Below are 21,297 nucleotides of genomic sequence, written 5' to 3'. Positions count from 1 at the left end.
GCACCGTACTGCAAAGGAGACAAAATTACTTATTTTGCCCCTACAGTTTTTTTTTTGCCTAAACTACCTAACTAGCTAGTTCACAGTGCGCATTTGTGTGGACTGTAGGGGGCGCTAGAGAGTCAGGTGTTGGAAGAGAAGGACAAAGCCCAGCGCTTGCAAACGGAGCTGGACGTCAGCGAGCAGGTCCAGAAGGACTTTGTGAAGCTTTCTCAGACCCTTCAGGTAACGAGTCCTGTTTTTAACACACACACAAACGCCGTCGCCGTGCATTTAAACGCTTGTCCACGCTCCCAGGTCAAGCTGGAGCGAATACGGCAGGCCGACTCGTTGGATGGAATCCGATTAATCCTCAACGACACCAACTTGACTGATATCAACCAGCTTCCGGAGACATGATAGCACATCCGTGCGCATGGACTGCCTTCAGAATCACATTCCCGCCCTCGCCACCTCTTTCTCCATCCCAACTAACATTATTGATCTGACACTTCCAAGCCCCGCCTCCTCATCCTCCATAACCAGTGACGGCACAAGGAGCCCATGGCCTTTTTTTTTAATTTTTTTTTTTTTTTGTACATTCAATCACAATGGAGACTATGAAGAACACTAATAAAACATGTAAAGACTACATGTGTGTGTATGAAAGTCTCCCTGTGGATGTTCCTACTGTAGATAGAACTATTAACTAACTTTTATTTGTCCAATGAGCTCAACCAAAAAAAAAAAAAGTTTGTCATCTAAAAGCATTTTTGCTGTGCTGCTTCTCTTTTCTGTCAGATTGGTCCATCATTGTTCAACTCACCTTTTTCTGGCTATTTGTATGTGACATTTTCCCACCTGTACACAACCTTATAACACAAGACGAAGGAAATACTTTGGCAATGTAAAAAACCTGCACATGACTCACCGTGATGAACGCAAAAAGCCGTGCGAGCTGCTGTGTTGTGCTTTTCTGAAGCTCCTTCTTTTTAAATATGCAAAAATACAGTGAAGAAACACACATTTGCCATTTGTGGTTTTATTTCTTTACTTTGACTTGTTCACATGTTTTTGGGGTTTTTTTGCATTAAGATTACATTGTAAACCTAAAATTAATTTATAATAACTGGAATAATATTGAGTATTATTAAAAATACCTAATTCATAGTTTCAAATACTAACTTGGTCAATAAAATATCGACTGAAGTGTGCAACTGTGCCTTTTTATTTTCTACTAACAAAACCCTGCAATAATATAAACTATTGTGGAGAAGACATTTTTAATAATTAAATAGAAAATTGATTTGCCCAAAAAATGTTTTATGGTCGTAATTAATTTAACCTCATACTATTGTGGTTACATTTAATTTGTTTTTGTTAGGTTTTTTTTGGTAATATTGTAATTTTTAAGATACTTAAAACAACATATTTTCCCAATGTTCTCTGCATTGAACATGACACCACTACTTTTAATATTACTTTTTCATGTGAAAAAAAATAAAATACAAATTAATACACTACCGTTCAAAAGTTTGGGGTCACCCAAACAATTTTGTGGAATAGCCTTCATTTCTAAGAACAAGAATAGACTGTCGAGTTTCAGATGAAAGTTCTCTTTTTCTGGCCATTTTGAGCGATTAATTGACCCCACAAATGTGATGCTCCAGAAACTCAATCTGCTCAAAGGAAGGTCCGTTTTGTAGCTTCTGTAACGAGCTAAACTGTTTTCAGATGTGTGAACATGATTGCACAAGGGTTTTCTAATCATCAATTAGCCTTCTGAGCCAATGAGCAAACACATTGTACCATTAGAACACTGGAGTGATAGTTGCTGGAAATGGGCCTCTATACACCTATGTTGATATTACACCAAAAACCAGACATTTGCAGCTAGAATAGTCATTTACCACATTAGCAATGTATAGAGTGTATTTCTTTAAAGTTAAGACTAGTTTAAAGTTATCTTCATTGAAAAGTACAGTGCTTTTCCTTCAAAAATAAGGACATTTCAATGTGACCCCAAACTTTTGAACGGTAGTGTATGTGGCAACCAAGAAGAAAAAAACGATTATCTTTGGTAATATATTGTAACTGGAAAAAGTGTTCAAAAGTTCAATGTTATCATGTCCAATGTTAGTAGGCCCTATTGAAATTGTTTTTTTAATTATTATTATTATGTATGTAAACTCAACAATTTTTGCAGGCGCATCAGGTCCGGCGAAAAATATATTTTTGTCACGTCTGTGTGATCATGTTTTGTTTTGGTTATGTTCGGTTTGGTTTTTGGACTCTTTGTGCACTCTTGTTTGTTTTGTCACCATAGCGACCCATTAGTTTCACCTGTCTCACGTTTTGCACTCGCGCACCTGTCGCTAATCATGTCGGTATTATTTAAGCTTTCAGTTGCCAGGCAGTCTGTCTGGCCACATTACCTCCTTGACACCCACGTTACCTGATTATACCTCTGAAATCCATGCCATAGTTCCCTGCGTTCCAAGTAAGTTTTTGTTTATTGTCCATAGTTTTGCCTTTGTGGTCGTTTTGTTTCTTAGCCAAGTTTATCTCCACCTTTTTTGTTTGTACCTTTTTTATAGTCATCCGATGTCCACTCCAACTATTCTTGCATCTCGGGAAAACGAACAACTTGACAATTTTTGAGGGCCCGAACATGAAATTTGAAATTTGACTTAGTAGCGGCCCTTTAAAAATTAGGAGAAAAAAAATGCACCCCCTACTAACAGATTCACATATTATCACAAAAATCCGTGGCGACGTCTATCATGAGAGGACGCACGTAAAAGTCTCAAGAAACCATATTTGAAAATAAACAGGAAGTCGGCTATCTTGGTTTGAATCGGCCGGTTTAAGGCTAAAAAGGGGCCGTAGTTTAGCAACTCCTTCAAACCAAATAAGCCAGAGTTAAAATGAAACCGACAAGACAGATGGGCGCTGATTAGTTGCGGAGGAAACTTTGATCTGATGGCTTGCCACAAAATGTTAAACACAAAACTTGAATAATTTGGCTTGGCAAATTCGGATCTTAATCACATAATTTTTTTACAAATAATGATGATTACACCCTGAAGTGCTGAATTGATCAGTAGTTATGTGTACCTATTCATAGTGGGCGGAGCTTGGCAAAGAAAACTACTCTTCACCTTTATCAATTCAACTGTCCACACGCCATTTTAGATAAGTGCTTCTTAATTATTGTCTGTTACGCCCTCCCTAGAAAGAAGAAACCCCCCAAAAAATGATCTGGTCTTATGAGACAAAGATTGAATACTTTTGGCACCGCTCATCACCAGGCCAATACCAACCCTGCACTGAAGCATGGTGGTGGCAGCATCATGCTGTGGGGTTGTTTTTTTCAGCGGCAGGAACTGGGAGACTAGTCAAGATAGAGGGAAAGATGAATGCGGCGATGTACAGAAACTTCTTGCACGCACTTAAAACTCCTTTGTGTTTCAGCAGCAGTTGTTTATTTCACTTACCAGTACAGTCATGTCTTGTTTCGTAACATTTCATGTTATTAAATGGGAAGCTCACCGAACTACACATTATGGACCTTCTTTCTTAGTGACTACAGGAGGACAGCCTTTGATTGATTGATTGAAACTTTTATTAGTAGATTGCACAGTACAGTACATATTCCGTAAAATTGACCACTAAATGGTAACACCCGAATAAGTTTTTCAACTTGTTTAAGTTGGGGTCCACGTTAATCCATTCATGGTAATTATTACCACAATTTTTTTTAAAAACTCTATTTTCTGGAAAAGACCAGAAGAAAAAGGGAAACAATAACCTGGATTTATTGAGTAAACGACAAAAATGGATGTTAAAGGCCTACTGAAATGAATTTTTTGTATTTAAACGGGGATAGCAGATCCATTTTATGTGTCATACTTGATCATTTCGCGATATTGCCATATTTTTGCTGAAAGGATTTAGTAGAGAACATCGACGATAAAGTTCCCAACTTTTGGTCGCTGATTAAAAAAAGCCTTGCCTGTACCGGAAGTAGCGTGACGTCACAGGTTGAAGGGCTCCTCACATTTCCCCATTGTTTACACCAGCAGCGAGAGCGATTCGGACCGAGAAAGCGACGATTACCCCATTAATTTGAGCGAGGATGAAAGATTCGTGGATGAGGAACGTGAAAGCGAAGGACTAGAGTGCAGTGCAGTCCTCCTGGTTGTGTTGCTGCAGCCAGCCGCTAATACACCGATCCCACCTACAGCTTTCTTCTTTGCAGTCTCCATTGTTCATTAAACAAATTGCAAAAGATTCACCAACACAGATGTCCAGAATACTGTGGAATTTTGCGATGAAAACAGAGCTTTTTTGTATTGGTATACAATGTGTCCGAATACTTCCGCTTCAACCATTGACGTCACGCGCATACGTCATCATACATAGACGTTTTCAGCCGGAAGTTTCCCGGGAAATTTAAAATTGCACTTTATAAGTTAACCCGGCCGTATTGGCATGTGTTGCAATGTTAAGATTTCATCATTGATATATAAACTATCAGACTGCGTGGTCGGTAGTATTGGCTTTCAGTAGGCCTTTAAATACACCTTTTGGGCTAATTATATTAAAAGTTGGCGTGCTATACCGGAGATACATGTCCACAATCCATAAATGTCTTCTAAAATAAGATCAGTAAATGTACATAGGGCACCACTTTCAACAAGACATCTCCGGTGAGTGCAATCATTTCATGATATTTAAATTTACACTTTGGATCACCTAGGATGTGCTGCGGTATCAAGCCTCCTCCCTGGAGGTGACGCTAACCTGAAAGGCTAATCATTTTGTGGTGGTGGCAGTCGCTTACTCATATTTAAAGTGCGGCCATTCTGTGACTGTGTGTGAGTACGTTTATGTTTGTGGAACTTTTAAATTACAAACCTCGTTTCCATATGAGTTGGGAAATTGTGTTGGATGTAAATATAAACGGAATACAATGATTTGCAAATCATTTTCAACCCATATTCAGTTGAATATGCTACAAAGACAACATATTTGATGTTCAAATTGATAAACGTTTTTTTATTTTGCAAATAATCATTAACTTTAGAATTTGATGCCAGCAACACGTGACAAAGAAGTTGGGAAAGGTGGCAATAAATACTGATAAAGTTGAGGAATGCTCATCAAACACTTATTTGGAACATCCCACAGGTGAACAGGCAAATTGGGAACAGGTGGGTGCCATGATTGGGTATAAAAGTAGATTCCATGAAATGCTCAGTCATTCGCAAACAAGGATGGGGCGAGGGTCACCACTTTGTCAACAAATGCGTGAGCAAATTGTTGAACAGTTTAAGAAAAACCTTTCTCAACCAGCTATTGCAAGGAATTTAGGGATTTCACCATCTACGGTCTGTAATATCATCAAAGGGTTCAGAGAATCTGGAGAAATCACTGCACGTAAGCAGCTAAGCCCGTGACCTTCGATCCCTCAGGCTGTACTGCATCAACAAGCGACATCAGTGTGTAAAGGATATCACCACATGGGCTCAGGAACACTTCAGAAACCCACTGTCAGTAACTACAGTTGGTCGCTACATCTGTAAGTGCAAGTTAAAACTCTCCTATGCAAGGCGAAAACCGTTTATCAACAACACCCAGAAACGCCGTCGGCTTCACTTGGCCTGAGCTCATCTAAGATGGACTGATACAAAGTGGAAAAGTGTTCTGTGGTCTGCAGGTCCACATTTCAAATTGTTTTTGGAAACTGTGGACGTCGTGTCCTCCGGACCAAAGAGGAAAAGAACCATCCGGATTGTTATAGGCGCAAAGTTGAAAAGCCAGCATCTGTGATGGTATGGGGGTGTATTAGTGCCCAAGACATGGGTAACTTACACATCTGTGAAGGCGCCATTAATGCTGAAAGGTACATACAGGTTTTGGAGCAACATATGTTGCCATCCAAGCAACGTTACCATGGATGGACGCCCCTGCTTATTTCAGCAAGACAATGCCAAGCCACGTGTTACATCAACGTGGCTTCATAGTAAAAGAGTGCGGGTACTAGACTGGCCTGCCTGTAGTCCAGACCTGTCTCCCATTGAAAATGTGTGGCGCATTATGAAGCCTAAAATACCACAACGGAGACCACCGAACTGTTGAACAACTTAAGCTGTACATCAAGCAAGAATGGGAAAGAATTCCACCTGAGAAGCTTCAAAAATGTGTCTCCTCAGTTCCCAAACATTTACTGAGTGTTGTTAAAAGGAAAGGCCATGTAACACAGTGGTGAACATGCCCTTTCCCAACTACTTTGGCACGTATTGCAGCCATTAAATTCTAAGTCAATTATTATTTGCAAAAAAAAATAAAGTTTATGAGTTTGAACATGAAATATCTTGTCTTTGTAGTGCATTAAATTGAATATGGGTTGAAAAGGATTTGCAAATCATTGTATTCCGTTTATATTTACATCCAACACAATTTCCCAACTCATATGGAAACGGGGTTTGTAACACTTAAACCAAAAATAAACAAAAGGCGAGTGCCGCTAAGAAAAGGCATTGAAGCTTAGGGATGGCTATGCAAAACGAAACTAAAACTGAACTGGCTGCAAATTCAACAAAAACAAAATGCTGGACGACAGCAAAGACTTACAGCGCGTGGAGCAGAGACGGCGTCCACAAAGTACATCCGTACATGACATGACAATCAACAATGTCCCCACAAAGAAGGATATAGCGTCCGCACAACAGAAATAGTCTTTATTGCGAAAACAAAGCAGGTGCGGGGAATAGCGTTCAAGGAAGATATGAAACTACTCCAGGAAAATACCAACAAAACAGGAAAAGCCATCAAAATAGGAGCGCAAGACAAGAACTAAAACACTACACACAGGAAAACAGCAAAAACCTCCAAATAAGTCATGGTGTGATGTGACAGTACACCTGCTTTGAGACAAGAGCTATAGTGATGCATGTTTGGTTATAGTTTGAATTGATTGATTGATTGATTGAGACTTTTATTACTAGGTTGCACAGTGAAGTACATATTCCGTACAATTGACCACTAAATGGTAACACCCGAATAAGTTTTTCAACTTGTTTAAGTCGGGGTCCACTTAAATTGATTCATGATACAGATATATACTATCAGATATATACTATCATCATAATACAGTCATCACACAAGATAATCATCAGGGTATATATACATTGAATTATTTACATACAATTTATACCCAACAATTGTGAGAACGACTTTTTACTGTCAATATCGGCTACTGAGTTTCATTTTTTTAATGTTTTCTGCTGGTGGTGTGCCTCAGAATTTTTTCAATGAAAAAAAACCCCGAAAAGGTTGAAAAACACTGCTCTAACCGCGCAACAGATTGATGCAATGCACCCCGGTGGCCGACAGGGGGCGGCCAAGTACACACCTCGTGTTTGGACCTCCCTCCCGCGAAGAAGACAATGCTCTGGACGACAAGGCTGGGGGGAAAAAAAAAGCCAAGAAGAAACTAGTCTCATTTCCAACAACACAATGGAGCTAAAATGGACAAATACTCTTCCCAGGAGCCTTATATTGACTGGATTTGTGTTTTGTGTCCTGTCAGGTGAGGACATTTAAGGGCTGTTAACACGGTGTATAATGTTGCATTTGTATGGTTGTGATTTTTTTTCTTTTAGGTGTGGATATTAGGACATATCACCTTCCCTGCTAACAACACCTCCACAATATATTATGTATTATTATTTGTTTTTTTTAATATAAAACCAATATCAGCACGACGCAATGTCGCTGGAATTAGTCTTCGAAAAAGGGAGGACGCTGTTTGAAGATAGTACTTAACGTCCACCAAAACACAAACAAGCTTTGATGGACGCTAGCGAGCTGCCGCCCTGAGCCGTTCAAGCGTCGCACAGCTCGCACGAAAATGGGCATTTGTCGTTCCCCCAAAAACCCCGCAATGGATGAGTTGGACACACGCCGAACGGTCCGCTACCGTTTTTTATCGAGCACCGCCCAGTAAACATACTCGAACATTCGGCGACAAGAGGTGGACGAAAATGACGAGTTTTTGCCCGTCTACGTGTCGTCCAATAGCAATTCTCCATATAAAAGATGTATTGCATTAGCTTAGCATCGACATCCTCACTCTGTCACATCTGGTCATTGAACGTTACATGTACACAATGGTGTGTTGTGTAACCAATACATCTTCCACAAAGCACAGCGATAGTCATGTAGCATTTCCTGTACATGCACAATGCAATCTGGTTTATATTTTGGGGATTAACTCAAGGTGTGCAGCCCAGTACATGAGAGATGTTAGTAATATTACCAATAATATACAGACAGTTTGCATACGCAAGCTTTCGGGTCTGCAGGTTCTGCTTTGAATCTAGAGAGAGGTGACTAATTCTCCATGTCATATTGCGAAACTGCCCTGCTAAACCAACACACAACTTCTGTTTTCCCAGCAGTTTACACTACAACAGTACGGTACAGCAGAGATCCCCAACCACCGGTCCGTGACAGATTTGCTTCCGGGCCTTGAGAAACATTAAATAATTTATAAACGACCGCATTTTCTCGGTCTTAAATTTCACTCGTCCCGCTAAATACACAAATGCCGTATTTTTCGGACTGTAAGTCGCAGTTTTTGTCATAGTTTGGCCGGGGGTGCGACTTATACTGAGGAGCGACTTATGTGTGAAATTATTAACACATTACCGTAAAATATCAAATAATATTATTTAGCTCATTCACGTAAGAGACTAGACCAGTAGTTGTTAACCTGGGTTCGATCAGACCCCAGGGGTTCGGTGAGTCGGCCTCAGGGGTTCGGCGGAGGTCAAAACACACCCGACTCATCGTGTAAATACAAACTTCTCCCTATCGGCGTGTTACGGATACGGCAACAGCTTACTGGTTTGCAGGTGTGTAATTTGTTGTGAGTTTATGCACTGTGTTGGTTTTGTTGTTTGAACAAGGTGATGTTCATGCATGGTTCATTTTATGCACCAGTAAAAAAACATGGTATCACTTTAGTATGGGGAACATATTCCCCATTAATTAGTTGCTTATTAACATGCAAGTTAGTAACATATTGGCTCTTAACTAGTCATTAAGTACTTATTAATGCCTTATTCGGCATGGCCTTATTATAACCCTAACCCTCTGACCCTAACCCTAACCAAATAACTCTAAATTAAGTCTTTATTACTTAGAATATGTTCCCCTGGTTTCCAAATAACTCTAAATTAAGTCTTTGTTACTTAGAATATGTTCCCCATACTAAAGTGTTACCAAAAACATATAACTTTGTCTTGAATTTGAAAAAAAAACCAACATTTTATTTTTCACTAAAGAAGGGTTCAGTGAATGCACATATGAAACTGGTGGGGTTCGGTACCTCCAACAAGGTTAAGAACCACTGGACTAGACGTATAAGATTTCATGGGATTTAGCGATCGGGAGTGACAGATTGTTTGGTAAACGTATAGCATGTTCTCTATATGTTATAGTTATTTGAATGACTCTTACCATAATATGTTACGTTAACATACCAGGCACGTTCTCAGTTGGTTATTTATGCGTCAGATAATGTACACTTATTCAGCCTGTTGTTCACTATTCTTTATTTATTTTAAATTGCCTTTCAAATGTCTATTCTTGGTGTTGGGTTTTATCAAATAAATTTCCCCAAAAAATGCGACTTATACTCCAGTGCGACTTATACATGTTTTTTTCCTTCTTTATTATGCATTTTCGGCCAGTGCGACTTAAACTCCGAAGCGACTTATACTCCGAAAAATACGGTAGGCCTTTTCATATATGTATAATAAAACTCCTGATAGGAAGTCGCCATTTGTTAAAAAAGTTAAAGTACCAATGATTGTCACACACACACTAGGTGTGGCGAAATTATTCTCTGCATTTGACCCATCACCCTTGATCACACCCTGGGAGGTGAGGGGAGCAGTGGGCAGCAGCAGTGGCTGCACCCGGGAATCACTTTTGGTGATTTAAGCCCCAATTCCAACCTTTGATGCTGAGAGCCAAGCAGGGAGGTAATGGGTCCCATTTGTATAGTCTTTGGTATGACTCGGGCAGGGTTCTGAACTCACAACCTACCGATCTCAGGGCGGACACTCTAACCACTAGGCCACTGAGTAGGTTATTAGAATTGTATCAGAATCAGAAATACTTTATTAATCCCCCAAGGGGAAATTAAAATTTTCAGCACAATCCGATTCAAGATCAGACAAACATTACAGGGAGACAGAACAGGATCGCTGACGGGTCTGCCAACTTCCGGCGCCCCTTACAAAAAAGGTGAGATACAGGTAAATCGGTCTAAACCTGGGCCCCTGGAGAGGGGGTCCAGACTGAGGCCAAGGGAAAAAACAACTCCTAGACATTAAAGACATTAAAAGAGCAAAGCTGATGGAACCAGCCACTTCTACATACAGCTATGAATAAAAAGTCAAAGAAACATATACACTGTGGTGGCCTCTGCGGTGTTCCACGCCATCGTCTGCTGGGGTGGCGGGAGCATGGCCAGAGACAGGAGCAGACCCAACAAAGCAACCAAGAGAGTCTAAGGAGACTGAGGTGTCCGATACCTGCTCATTCAGCCAAGACACTGTGAAGCCTGTCATCTTTTTACATGCAACAATTAATGCACATTAATGAACATATAAAATATAAACGTGCCAGATCATAGCCAAAGGCTATGCTTAGATGTCTATGCTTATAGCATGAAGTGCTCTAAAACTTGCTGGTAGACGGCTGCGTTGACCCTGGAAAAAAGAGCTGGACTGCTGCTGAATGGTCCAAAGTCATGTTTTCTGACGAAAGCAAATTTTGCATTTCCTTTGGAAATCGAGGTCCCAGAGTCTGGAGGAAGACAGGAGAGGCACAGGATCCACGTTGCCTGAAGTCTAGTGTAAAGTTTCCACCATCAGTGATGGTTTGGGGTGCCATGTCATCTGCTGGTGTCGGTCCACTCTGTTTCCTGAGATCCGGGGTCAACGCAGCCGTCTACCAGCAAGTTTTAGAGCACTTCATGCTTCCTGCTGCTGACCTGCTCTATGGAGATGGAGATTTCAAGTTCCAACAGGACTTGGCGCCTGCACACAGCGCAAAATGTACCCGTGCCTGGTTTACGGACCATGGTATTTCTGTTCTAAATTGGCCCGCCAACTCCCCTGACCTTAGCCCCATAGAAAATCTGTGGGGTATTGTGAAAAGGAAGATGCAGAATGCCAGACCCAAAAACGCAGAAGAGTTGAAGGCCACTATCAGAGCAACCTGGGCTCTCATAACACCTGAGCAGTGCCAGAAACTCATCGACTCCATGCCACGCCGCATTAACGCAGTAATTGAGGCAAAAGGAGCTCCAACCAAGTATTGAGTATTGTACATGCTCATATTTTTCATTTTCATACTTTTCAGTTGGCCAACATTTCTAAAAATCCCTTTTTTGTATTAGCCTTAAGTAATATTCTAATTTTGTGACACACGGAATTTTGGATTTTCATTTGTTGCCACTTCAAATCATCAAAATTAAACGAAATAAACATTTGAATGCATCAGTCTGTGTGCAATGAATAAATATAATGTACAAGTTACACCTTTTGAATGCAATTACTGAAATAAATCAAGTTTTTCAATTTCAATTTTTATTCTAATTTACTGGCTTTTACCTGTGTGTGTGTGTATATATATATATATATATATATATATATATATATATATATATATATATATATATATATATATATATATATATATATATATATATATATACTGTATATACACAGTACAGGCCAAAAGTTTAGACACACCTTCTCATTTCAAGGCGTTTTCTTTATTTTCATGACTATTTACCTTGTAGATTGTCACTGAAGGCCTCAAAACTGTGACACCTGTGAAGTGAAAACCATTTCAGGTGACTACCTCTCAAAGTTCATAGAGCGAATGCCAAGAGTGTGCAAAGGCAGTAATCAGAGCAAAGGGTGGTTATTTTGAAGAAACAAGAATGTAAAACATGTTTTCACTTTTTTTTGATAAGTACATAACTCCACGTGTTCATTCACAGTTTTGATGCCTTCAGTGACAATCTACAATGTAAATAGTCATGAAAATAAAGAAAACGCATTGAAACGAGAAGGTGTGTCCAAACTTTTGGCCTGTACTGTGTATATAAAATATATACATATCCATATGTGAAAAAAAAATATATATATATATATTCATACATACTGGAATTATGTTTTACGTATTGTATCTGCTGATGTGGTTATGTTATTGATGTCTCTCTGTTTGGCCACCTTTTGTCCTCACAATTTCCTCCTCCGTCTTTATTTTTTTTCTTCTTTCTATCACCTCCTGCTGCGCCAAAAGATAAATATATTCTAACCTTTAATAAAGTTATATATAAATAATGCAACTAGAGAAGTACAGTGCATTTGGAAAGTATCCACAGCACTTCTCTTTTTTCACATTTTGTTATGTTACAGCCTTAATCCAAAATGTAAAAAGTTAATTTTTGTCCTCAAAATTCAACACACAATACCCCATAATGAAAATGTGAAATTTGGTTGATGCACTTTTGGCAGCAATTACAGCCTCAAGTATTTTTATTCGATGCCACAAGTTTGGCACACTTATTTTGGGCAGTTTCGACTTTCACACAATCCTATTTAACCTACTCAATGGTTAACTGGACATCTTTATGTGCTCGACGCCTCAATCATTGGTATGTTTTCATCTACAAAACCATTCTGGGTATCACTCCATCTTATCTGTCTTGTCTTTTAACAAAGAAACAAGGAAGTCACAATCTTCGTTCAATGAATGTTCTGCAATTTGTCGTCCCCAAAGTAAGCACTGAACTGGGCGAGAAAGCATTTAGGTTTTCAGCACCGAAGGCTTGAAATAATCTACAATCGAATATTCAACTTCAAACCCTTGTTACGTTGAATGAGTTTAAAGCTTCTGTGAAAGGACTGCAGTCTACCTTGTCTGTATGCACATGTGTCATGTGAGCAAGTTTTAATGTTGGTAATTTTATGTTTTATGTGTTGTTTACTGTTATTAATGTAACCTTGCTGCTGCCCTCTTGGCCAGGGGCCGTACTTATCAAGCTTCTTAGAGTGCCATTTTACACTTAAGTCCTGAGAATTTGCGAAATTTAGTCCTACTCTCAAACATAAGAATAAAAGCTTTTTATCAACGTTCTTAAGTCTAAGAATCACTCCTACTCTCCACGATATTTAAGAGACCTTCAGAGGTGTCTTAAGTGGTTAGGAGTTGCCAGCAGGGGATGGCACTGAGGTGAGAGAGACGTGTGCGAACGTTCAGGGAACGGAACAATGTTTTGTTTTTTTTGATGACGAGCAGCTGATCAAACGGTATCGTTTAGACAGAGCGGATATTATTTTTGTCACAGATTTAATACTTTTCGATTCCTTGTTGATTTCTGCATGTGTCTGCAGTGGGCTAGTATATATAGAGCCACCCACACCAGTTTCAAATTAGTTGCCTAATTAATGAATTGGAAAGAAAATGTTATGACAGTAGCGTATGTGTGTGGCCGTGAGGTGAGTGACGTCAGTGAGTGTGTGGGCGATAGAAGAGAGGGAGCGGTAGCGTGAGTGCCGGCGGGGACTAGTTTGTTTTGTATTATTTTGTAGTTTATTGTCAAAATATACACTCCCATTGTCCACTTAAATATTTCCAAGATATTTCTTTATTCTTAGACAACGGATTCCCTTCCGTGATTGGTCATTTCTATGGACACAGAAATGACGTCACCTAAAATTCCATTTACGGCACATAGTAATGTCGTAATTCAGCTCTGAGTGTGACACTTAAGATTCAGTCCTACACTTCGCTGAAAGTGTGAGTAAGACGCTTGATAACTAACTTTTAAGTGCAGCTTTCAGCGAAGAATTTATTTACTCTTAAGTCAACTCTTAGCAGACTTCTTAGGAGTAATTCTAAGAAGCTTGATAAGTACGGCCCCTGGTGTTTCCAAACTTCTTCCATGTATGGATGATGGAGGTTACTGTGCTCATTGGGACCTTCAAGGAGGCAGATATTTTTCTTTATCCTTTCTGTCCCGAGACAATCCTGTCTCAGAGGTCTACAGCCAATTGCATTCTTGGTTTGTGCTCTGCCATGCACAGTCAAGTGTCAGGACCTTTTACCTTATATATACTGTAGACAGGTGTGTTGAAACAGGATGCACCTGATCATGAACATGTGATTTCTTAGTTTTGTATTTTTAATACATTTGCAAAAAATAAATAAATCACTTTATCATTATGGGCTATTGCAGGGATCGGCAACCCAAAACGTTGAAAGAGCCATATTGGACCAAAAATACTAAAAAAAATCTGTCTGGAGCCGCAAAAAATTAAAAGCCTTATATAAGTCTTATAATGGAGGCAACACATAACGTAAGTGTCTATATTAGCTATAATAGCCTACTATCAAAATGACTATATGAAATGCAGCCAATATTACATACAGATAATGTGTCATGAGACAACGCGGCCCAGAGGATCACTGCATGTCCTTTTACATCTCTAGAGGACCTATATAAGAGACACTGCAACAGGAGAGCAAACAGCATCCTCAGGGATTCATCCCACCCAGGTCACCACTGGCTTGAACTCTTGCCCTCAGGGAGGCGCTATAAGACCATCAAAGCAAGGACAAATAGACTGAAAAACAGTTTCTATCCTAGAGCTGTTATTGCCCTAAACTCTGCACCTACCTGAACACTCACCACTTTATTACTTGCTTACCTCTGATAGAGATCTGCTGTGCAATATGTTTTAAACATTTTACTATGCTTTTAAATTGTTTTATTATTGTTGTTGTCTTAAGACTATTTTATGTAGGTTTGTTTTAAAAGCACTGAGCTGGATTGCTGTCCAATTTTGTTGTTTCCGTACAATGACAATAAAGGTATTCTGATTCTGACATGCAAAACTAAATTATATACAAAGAGGATAGAAGTAAAGGATATTAAATTAGCTCCTACAAATGAGGCATAATGATGCAATATGTACATACAGCTAGCCTAAACAGCATGTTAGCATCGAATTAGCTTGAAATAATGCAGTGACCAAACATGCCTGATTAGCACTCCACACAAGTCAATAACCTCAACAAAGCTCACTTTTGTGCATTCACGCACAGCATAAAACATTAGGTGGACAAAATGAGACAAAGAAGGAGTGAAAGATTTTACATGTAAACAAACTGTTGCGTCACAGTCCACACTATGGTGAGTTCAAGAACCGCCAAATTTAGTAGGACAAAAGGATGTTCACCAAATACTCTCATCAGTAAAGCATACACACAAACATATTAAACAGTGGGCTTTCTAACAATTGGGGAAGGTTTGTGTCATGTTTGTCCTCAAACAAAAAACATGCTAAAACAATTTTTTTTTTCCATTTTCAATCCTTTTTAAAAATGCTCCAGGGAGCCACTAGGGCGGCACTAAAGAGCCGCGGGTTGCTGACCCCCGGGCTATTGTGTGTAGAATTTTGAGGACAAAAATAGATGTTTTCCATTTTGGAATAAGGCTGTAACATAACAAAATGTGGAAAAAGTGAAGCGCTGTCAATACTTTCCGGATGCACTGTATCCCACACTTCTCTTTTCTAAAGTAAATGTGTCCAGTAGATATATGGGCATCTCCATCAACATTATTATTTGCCCATGTGGCTGGACAGGACAGGTTAAAAAAACTTTAGAATAGTTTTTTTTTATACAACGTATCCTGTTGTTTTGATTGCCCTAACCATTTTATGTTATTCCTCCTTTTTAGTGTCAAAACCGTCACTGGCAGTCGAGGTCTTTGCCGACTCGGAAATCGTAGTGGAGAACGGGACCGCCGGAGTTCTCCGCTGCACCTTTAAGTCCAGCGAAGTGGTCAGCGCCAAAATTACGGTGTCATGGAGCTTCCAGTCCAATCAGCCCGACACACAGTTTTCCAAAGCGGCGCATGGGGTGAGTTCACACTGTGTCCGGTTTTTTAACAGCAACTTCCTAGAAGCGGATTAATTGGTTGTAAACAACAGTTTAACACACATTGGTTTCACCCCCAACAGAGTAGCAGCCACATTTTAAAGTGCATGCAGCGCCATAGCTAAGGAGTCGGTACTAAAACACATCAAGACATTGCCTACAGCCACAGCTGTTAAATGTTTTTTTAAAGTTATTTTTTATAGTTACTTGTTTTTGTCGACTACGGACTCAGCGACTATAGGAGGACTATAGGAACATGGAAAATAAAGTACAGTGGTACCCAGTGTTAATTTTGTTGAGTAAACAATCGTCAACAACCATTTTCCTTTGACGAATTAAAACAAAAGCACGTTGACTAAAACAGTGACAAAATTGACAATTAAGTCAACAAATAAAAACGAGATGAAAAGATTGACAAAGACGAAATACAATCATATTTATTTTTGTCTGTAGGTAGGGTGTGAGAAAATAGCCAATCACAGTTGCATGTGGGACAGGGTGGAAAAGCCCAAAGGGTATTTAATCAAAACTAGCGTCTTTAAAATGGACACTGTTTTGATGTTTCACTTGGAAAACAGATGCAATAAAAGACGTCAATACAAAATATATTTTACACTGGTAAGAAAGAGAAGAGAACACATGGACGCACTTCACAAAACAACTTGTAAACCTTGTGGCTCCATTTTCTCCGATAAAAATACAACCCAACTTGAAGCGCCATCTGCAGGCTAACCATCGGGACGTCTACGCAACAGTAAGTAGGCCGAAGCTAATATTTTGAAATAACTCATATTGTACTGAATTATTGTTACTATTAAAGATGGTAGAGCAGGAGCAAGGTCGCTTACATCATATCCACTTGTCCGAAAAATTCGTACTTTTGTAGTACGCCATGATGCAGCGATTTTACCCGCCGATATACTAAGCAAGATACCTGAACAGTGCACTTTATGATGTCCTCGCCACACTGTTCAGATATTAATTGCACAACTTGACAACCCAAAAGAACATATTTCATTTTTTCAAGCTAACACACAAAGAAAGACAGCCATGTGAGACATGTCTATCTATCTATCTATCTATCTATCTATCTATCTATCTATCTATCTATCTATCTATCTATCTATCTATCTATCTATCTATCTATCTATCTATCTATCTATCTATCTATCTATCTATCTATCTATATAGATATATATTACTCTTTAACACTGGTTGCTATTTACACGGGACGGTGGCCAAGATGACACCAATTATTATGCACTCAGTGTAGTCATACACAACATAGAATACAACTAGTTTATTTCTTCATATGAACATAAACATGCACTGTACACTGGCGCTTAAAGCGTTCTTTTTTTCTTCTTTTTTTTTAACGAACTATAGATCAGTGATATTTTGTTGTTGTAATAATTGTCTAAATAAATAGTAGACGTTCATGATAAAATGTACACATTACACTTTACTGATGGTACAGAAAATAGTTACAATGTTATTTTACTTAATATTAAAAATAGGATTTCTCTAGGTTATGCACTCCAAATTGCCAACAATTCATGTATACAACGTTGTGTATGTAAATAATGTAACACTGAATTATAGCAGCTCTCAGTACCTTCTTAATTTTAAGGTTTGAGCATCAAATACATGTTTATGTTCCGTTTCCATTATTTCCTGTTAAATAAATACTATTATTTTAATACAAGTGTACGCACTGCGCATAATTTAGTTTTACTTCCGCTCAAGGCAAGTGAATACGTTGTACCCAGCCATGCTCCTAGCTCTACCCAGCTCTTTTGCTTAAAAAAAATGGCAGAGGATCTGCTCGACAATTTTCATAAAACACTCTCTTGAATGCACGTTCGGAAATTAAATGAAATAAATGATGAGGCTTAAATTAGTCTCTTAGTCTGAATTAATTCTGAAATAATGTGCCTGGGGATAGGTTGATTGGCAACACTAAAAGGGCCCTAGTGTGTGAACGTGAGTGTGAATGTTGTCTGTCTATCTGTGTTGGCCCTGCGATGAGGTGGCGACTTGTCCAGGGTGTACCCCGCCTACCGCCCGAATGCAGCTGAGATAGGCTCCAGTGACCCCGAAAGTGATAAGCGGTAGAAAATGGATGGATGGATAATGTGATGCACCATATTCAGATTTATTGAAATGCATCTGTATATGCTAAGTTATGCAGAGTGTATTTAATACGTTGTACAGTCATTTTGATAACCTTAATATAAGTGGTATCAAGACAACGTCAAAGATGCATTGTGTTTTATACTTTATATTTTAGTCAACAAAATGTATTGTAAGTTTAGTCGACTAAAGTGTTGAGGAATTTAGTTGACCCAAACTAGACTAAAACTAAATCAATTTAGATTACTAAAATATGACTGAAACTAAAACACATTTTTGTCAAAAGACCACGACTAAAACTAAATTAAAAACTGCCGCCAAAATTAACACTGGTGGTACCTCACCCACCTTTTTAGCACAGCTTTTATCTAATTTCTCTGCCTTCTTGTTTTTAAATGCACTGCTTGCCTATCTGTTTTATCCAGTGCTTTCATGCTCTTATTTCTATTTTTATCTATGTTTCTGTTTTATCTAGTGTTTATCTAGTGTGTGTCATGATTTCATTTCTATTTTAATTTTTTATTATATATTCTTACTTTCTATTTTTATTTTTAATACTTTGTAGCACTTTGAGATTTTAACAAATGTAAAGTGCGTTACAAATGCAATTCATTATTATTATTAATATTATTTCCTCAACTTAAGAGTGTTTTGAGATAAGAGCTGCCTCTCGGCTAATTGTTATGCTTTAAGTTGCGAGCAAAAACTTGAGCCAATGTCACAGTACGATCCACCAAAAACATCTGGTCTTACTCGCTAGAGTAACAGAGGCCGGCCATTGTGGCCGGGTCATATATTATTCGCTAAACCTCGCTCCCTAAAAACTTCAAGAGCAGTTCTGACGATTGAGTTGGTAGCCTGTGCTTTTAGCTCAGTAGTTGCATGGACCGTGACCCGGATGAAAGTGGTGTTTACGGAGGCCAAACAGTATGGCTGGGCCATGTGTACGTTGGTTAACCTCACTCCCTGACAACTTCTGGAGCAGTGATGGCTTTTAGCTCGGTAGTCAGCCCGCTAGCCTCTCATGTCGGCGACTTGGGCGTATAGCTAGAGATCAACATAGCTAATTTACAACCATGGGAAGGAAGAAAGTGCTGAGAAGAAGCGAATTATATTCATTGAATTAACTAAATAAATCATCAAAAACATGACCGAGTGTGTAGCCAATTAGAGCGGAGCACTACTACATACTGAAGAAGAATGAGTCGAATGTTAAAATACAGTAGACATTTATCCATGAAAATATAGAGAAGCTGCTGATGGTGTTTGACGGAGAAGAAGGAACCATCGCTGTCCTCTCTCCAAAGTGTATTCTGTACATTATTATTACATTACTTTGTTAAAAATATTGTAGTTGCATGGTTTCCTCTAGATTGCCAAGATACCTGTGGTGGCGGGGGGTGCGCTTAGGGCCCTGGTAAATATGACGTCATCACATTTTTTGCTGTGATGCATATATTGATGCATACTCTTTACTTCTGTTGCTCAATGTCCCTGACAAAAAGCGCAAACTGCAGAGAGTCTGCTGGGAGCCTTGCTGTCCCGAAAAGCCACGAGTGTCTAGGGCTGGGCGATTTGGCCTTTTATTAATATCTCGATATTTTTAGGCCATGTCACGATACACGATATATATCTCGATATTTTTGCCTTAGTCTTGAATTAACACTTGATGCATATAATCACAGCAGTATGATGATTCTATGTGTCTATATTAAAACATTCTTGTTCATACTGCATTAATATATGCTCATTATAAACTTTCATGCAGAGAGGGAAATCACAACTAAGTCAATTTATCAAAACTGTATTTATTAAACAGTTAAGTAGTGGCACAAACATTCATGTAATTTCAAAACAGAAAGTGCAAGATTGTCAGACATTTTAAAACAAGCTATTAATGCACTTTGGTGCATGATGTCACTAAGATGACATATCAAAACAACACTAAATCAAAGTTCACTTTTTGTACAGAACGCCACTAAAACAAATAAAGTGCACTTTTGTGCATGGTGTCACACAAGATATTTCAATAACTGTCAACTAAAAATGAGCTCCATAATAAGAAATCAAATAGTGTATGTCCTTAGCGATGTGGTAGGTTCCTGCGGATGTTATCTCCTTCTGTTGTTGACAATTTTTTTCATACGGTAAATGGGTTATACTTGTATAGCGCTTTTCTACCTTCAAGGTACTCAAAGCGCTTTGACACTTTTTCCACATTCACACACACATTCACACACTGATGGCGGGAGCTGCCATGCAAGGCCCTAACCACGACCCATCAGGAGCAAGGGTGAAGTGTCTTGCTCAAGGACACAACGGACGTGACTAGGTTGGTAGAAGGTGGGGATTGAACCAGGAACCCTCAGGTTGCTGGCACGGCCACTCTGCAGCTAAAAGCAACTGCCTGAGAACGTATACTCGAATATCACGATATAGTCATTTTCTATATCGCACAGAGACAAACCCGCGATATATCGAGTATATTCGATATATCGCCCAGCCCTACGAGTGTCATCTGAAATTTTGGCGATAGCTGTCCGCGGGTATAACTCGAATATATAAAAATGACCTTGTGAGAACCAGCGTCCTCTGCTGTGGATATTTGTGTAAGTGTTAATCGCTGACAAAACAAAGAAAACAAAAACAAATGTCCACTGCAGAGGACTCCGGTTTTCATGAGGACATATTTCATGATGAGTGACTGATTGTTGTTTTACCAGCTGGGACAGAGATATGCCGCTATGGTTGCTACCCCTTCCGATATGTTGCAATAAGTTCCATTTATTGTTCCTCATCTTTGCTTTCAACGGTACTCTTTTGTGGCGAAGTGGCAAAAAATACTTAGACATTTCGGAGGTTTGTGGATCAGGAACAGGATGTAGGCGTCGTCTATTTGTTGTGTCATTTGCTGTCAAACATAGCACCTGCTGCTGAAGTGACAACACAAGAGCCCAGACCTACCAATGTTTGCGCAGAGCTGTCATGCCAGCATGCTGGTGGATAACGCAGATGGCGTCACCCTCTCGTGTTTCTCCTCCAGACTAGAATGTTTTACAGCTTGGCTCGTCCATAGCAGCTCCAACTTTACACAGACGTTTTTAAAGAGCTTGAAATATCATTCCATAACGAATCTGCTTGTTT

General features: G+C 39.2%; 2 protein-coding genes across 4 annotated transcripts in view; both read left to right on the top strand.

The window, feature by feature from the left end:
* rabep1 (rabaptin, RAB GTPase binding effector protein 1) overlaps nucleotides 1-1,155 on the top strand; it is a 47,647-nt gene extending 46,492 nt beyond the window's left edge. Inside the window, exons 16-17 of one of the 2 annotated variants that reach the window (XM_062048970.1) lie at nucleotides 109-225; nucleotides 298-1,155. In XM_062048970.1, coding sequence (XP_061904954.1) covers nucleotides 109-225; nucleotides 298-399 — 219 coding nt within the window. In that variant the 3' untranslated portion in view covers nucleotides 400-1,155. The remainder of the gene's footprint in view (nucleotides 1-108; nucleotides 226-297) is intronic. The other variant, XM_062048969.1, reaches the window with a different exon arrangement.
* A 6,251-nt stretch (nucleotides 1,156-7,406) lies between these two features.
* Nucleotides 7,407-21,297, top strand: part of mpzl1l (myelin protein zero-like 1 like) — a 32,993-nt gene continuing 19,102 nt past the window's right edge. Inside the window, exons 1-2 of one of the 2 annotated variants that reach the window (XM_062048967.1) lie at nucleotides 7,407-7,576; nucleotides 15,821-16,002. In XM_062048967.1, coding sequence (XP_061904951.1) covers nucleotides 7,504-7,576; nucleotides 15,821-16,002 — 255 coding nt within the window. In that variant the 5' untranslated portion in view covers nucleotides 7,407-7,503. The remainder of the gene's footprint in view (nucleotides 7,577-15,820; nucleotides 16,003-21,297) is intronic. The other variant, XM_062048968.1, reaches the window with a different exon arrangement.

This window comes from Entelurus aequoreus, linkage group LG05 (genome assembly GCF_033978785.1).
Source record: "Entelurus aequoreus isolate RoL-2023_Sb linkage group LG05, RoL_Eaeq_v1.1, whole genome shotgun sequence".
NCBI lineage: Eukaryota > Metazoa > Chordata > Actinopteri > Syngnathiformes > Syngnathidae > Entelurus > Entelurus aequoreus.
This window is presented reverse-complemented; position numbering and strand designations above follow the sequence as displayed.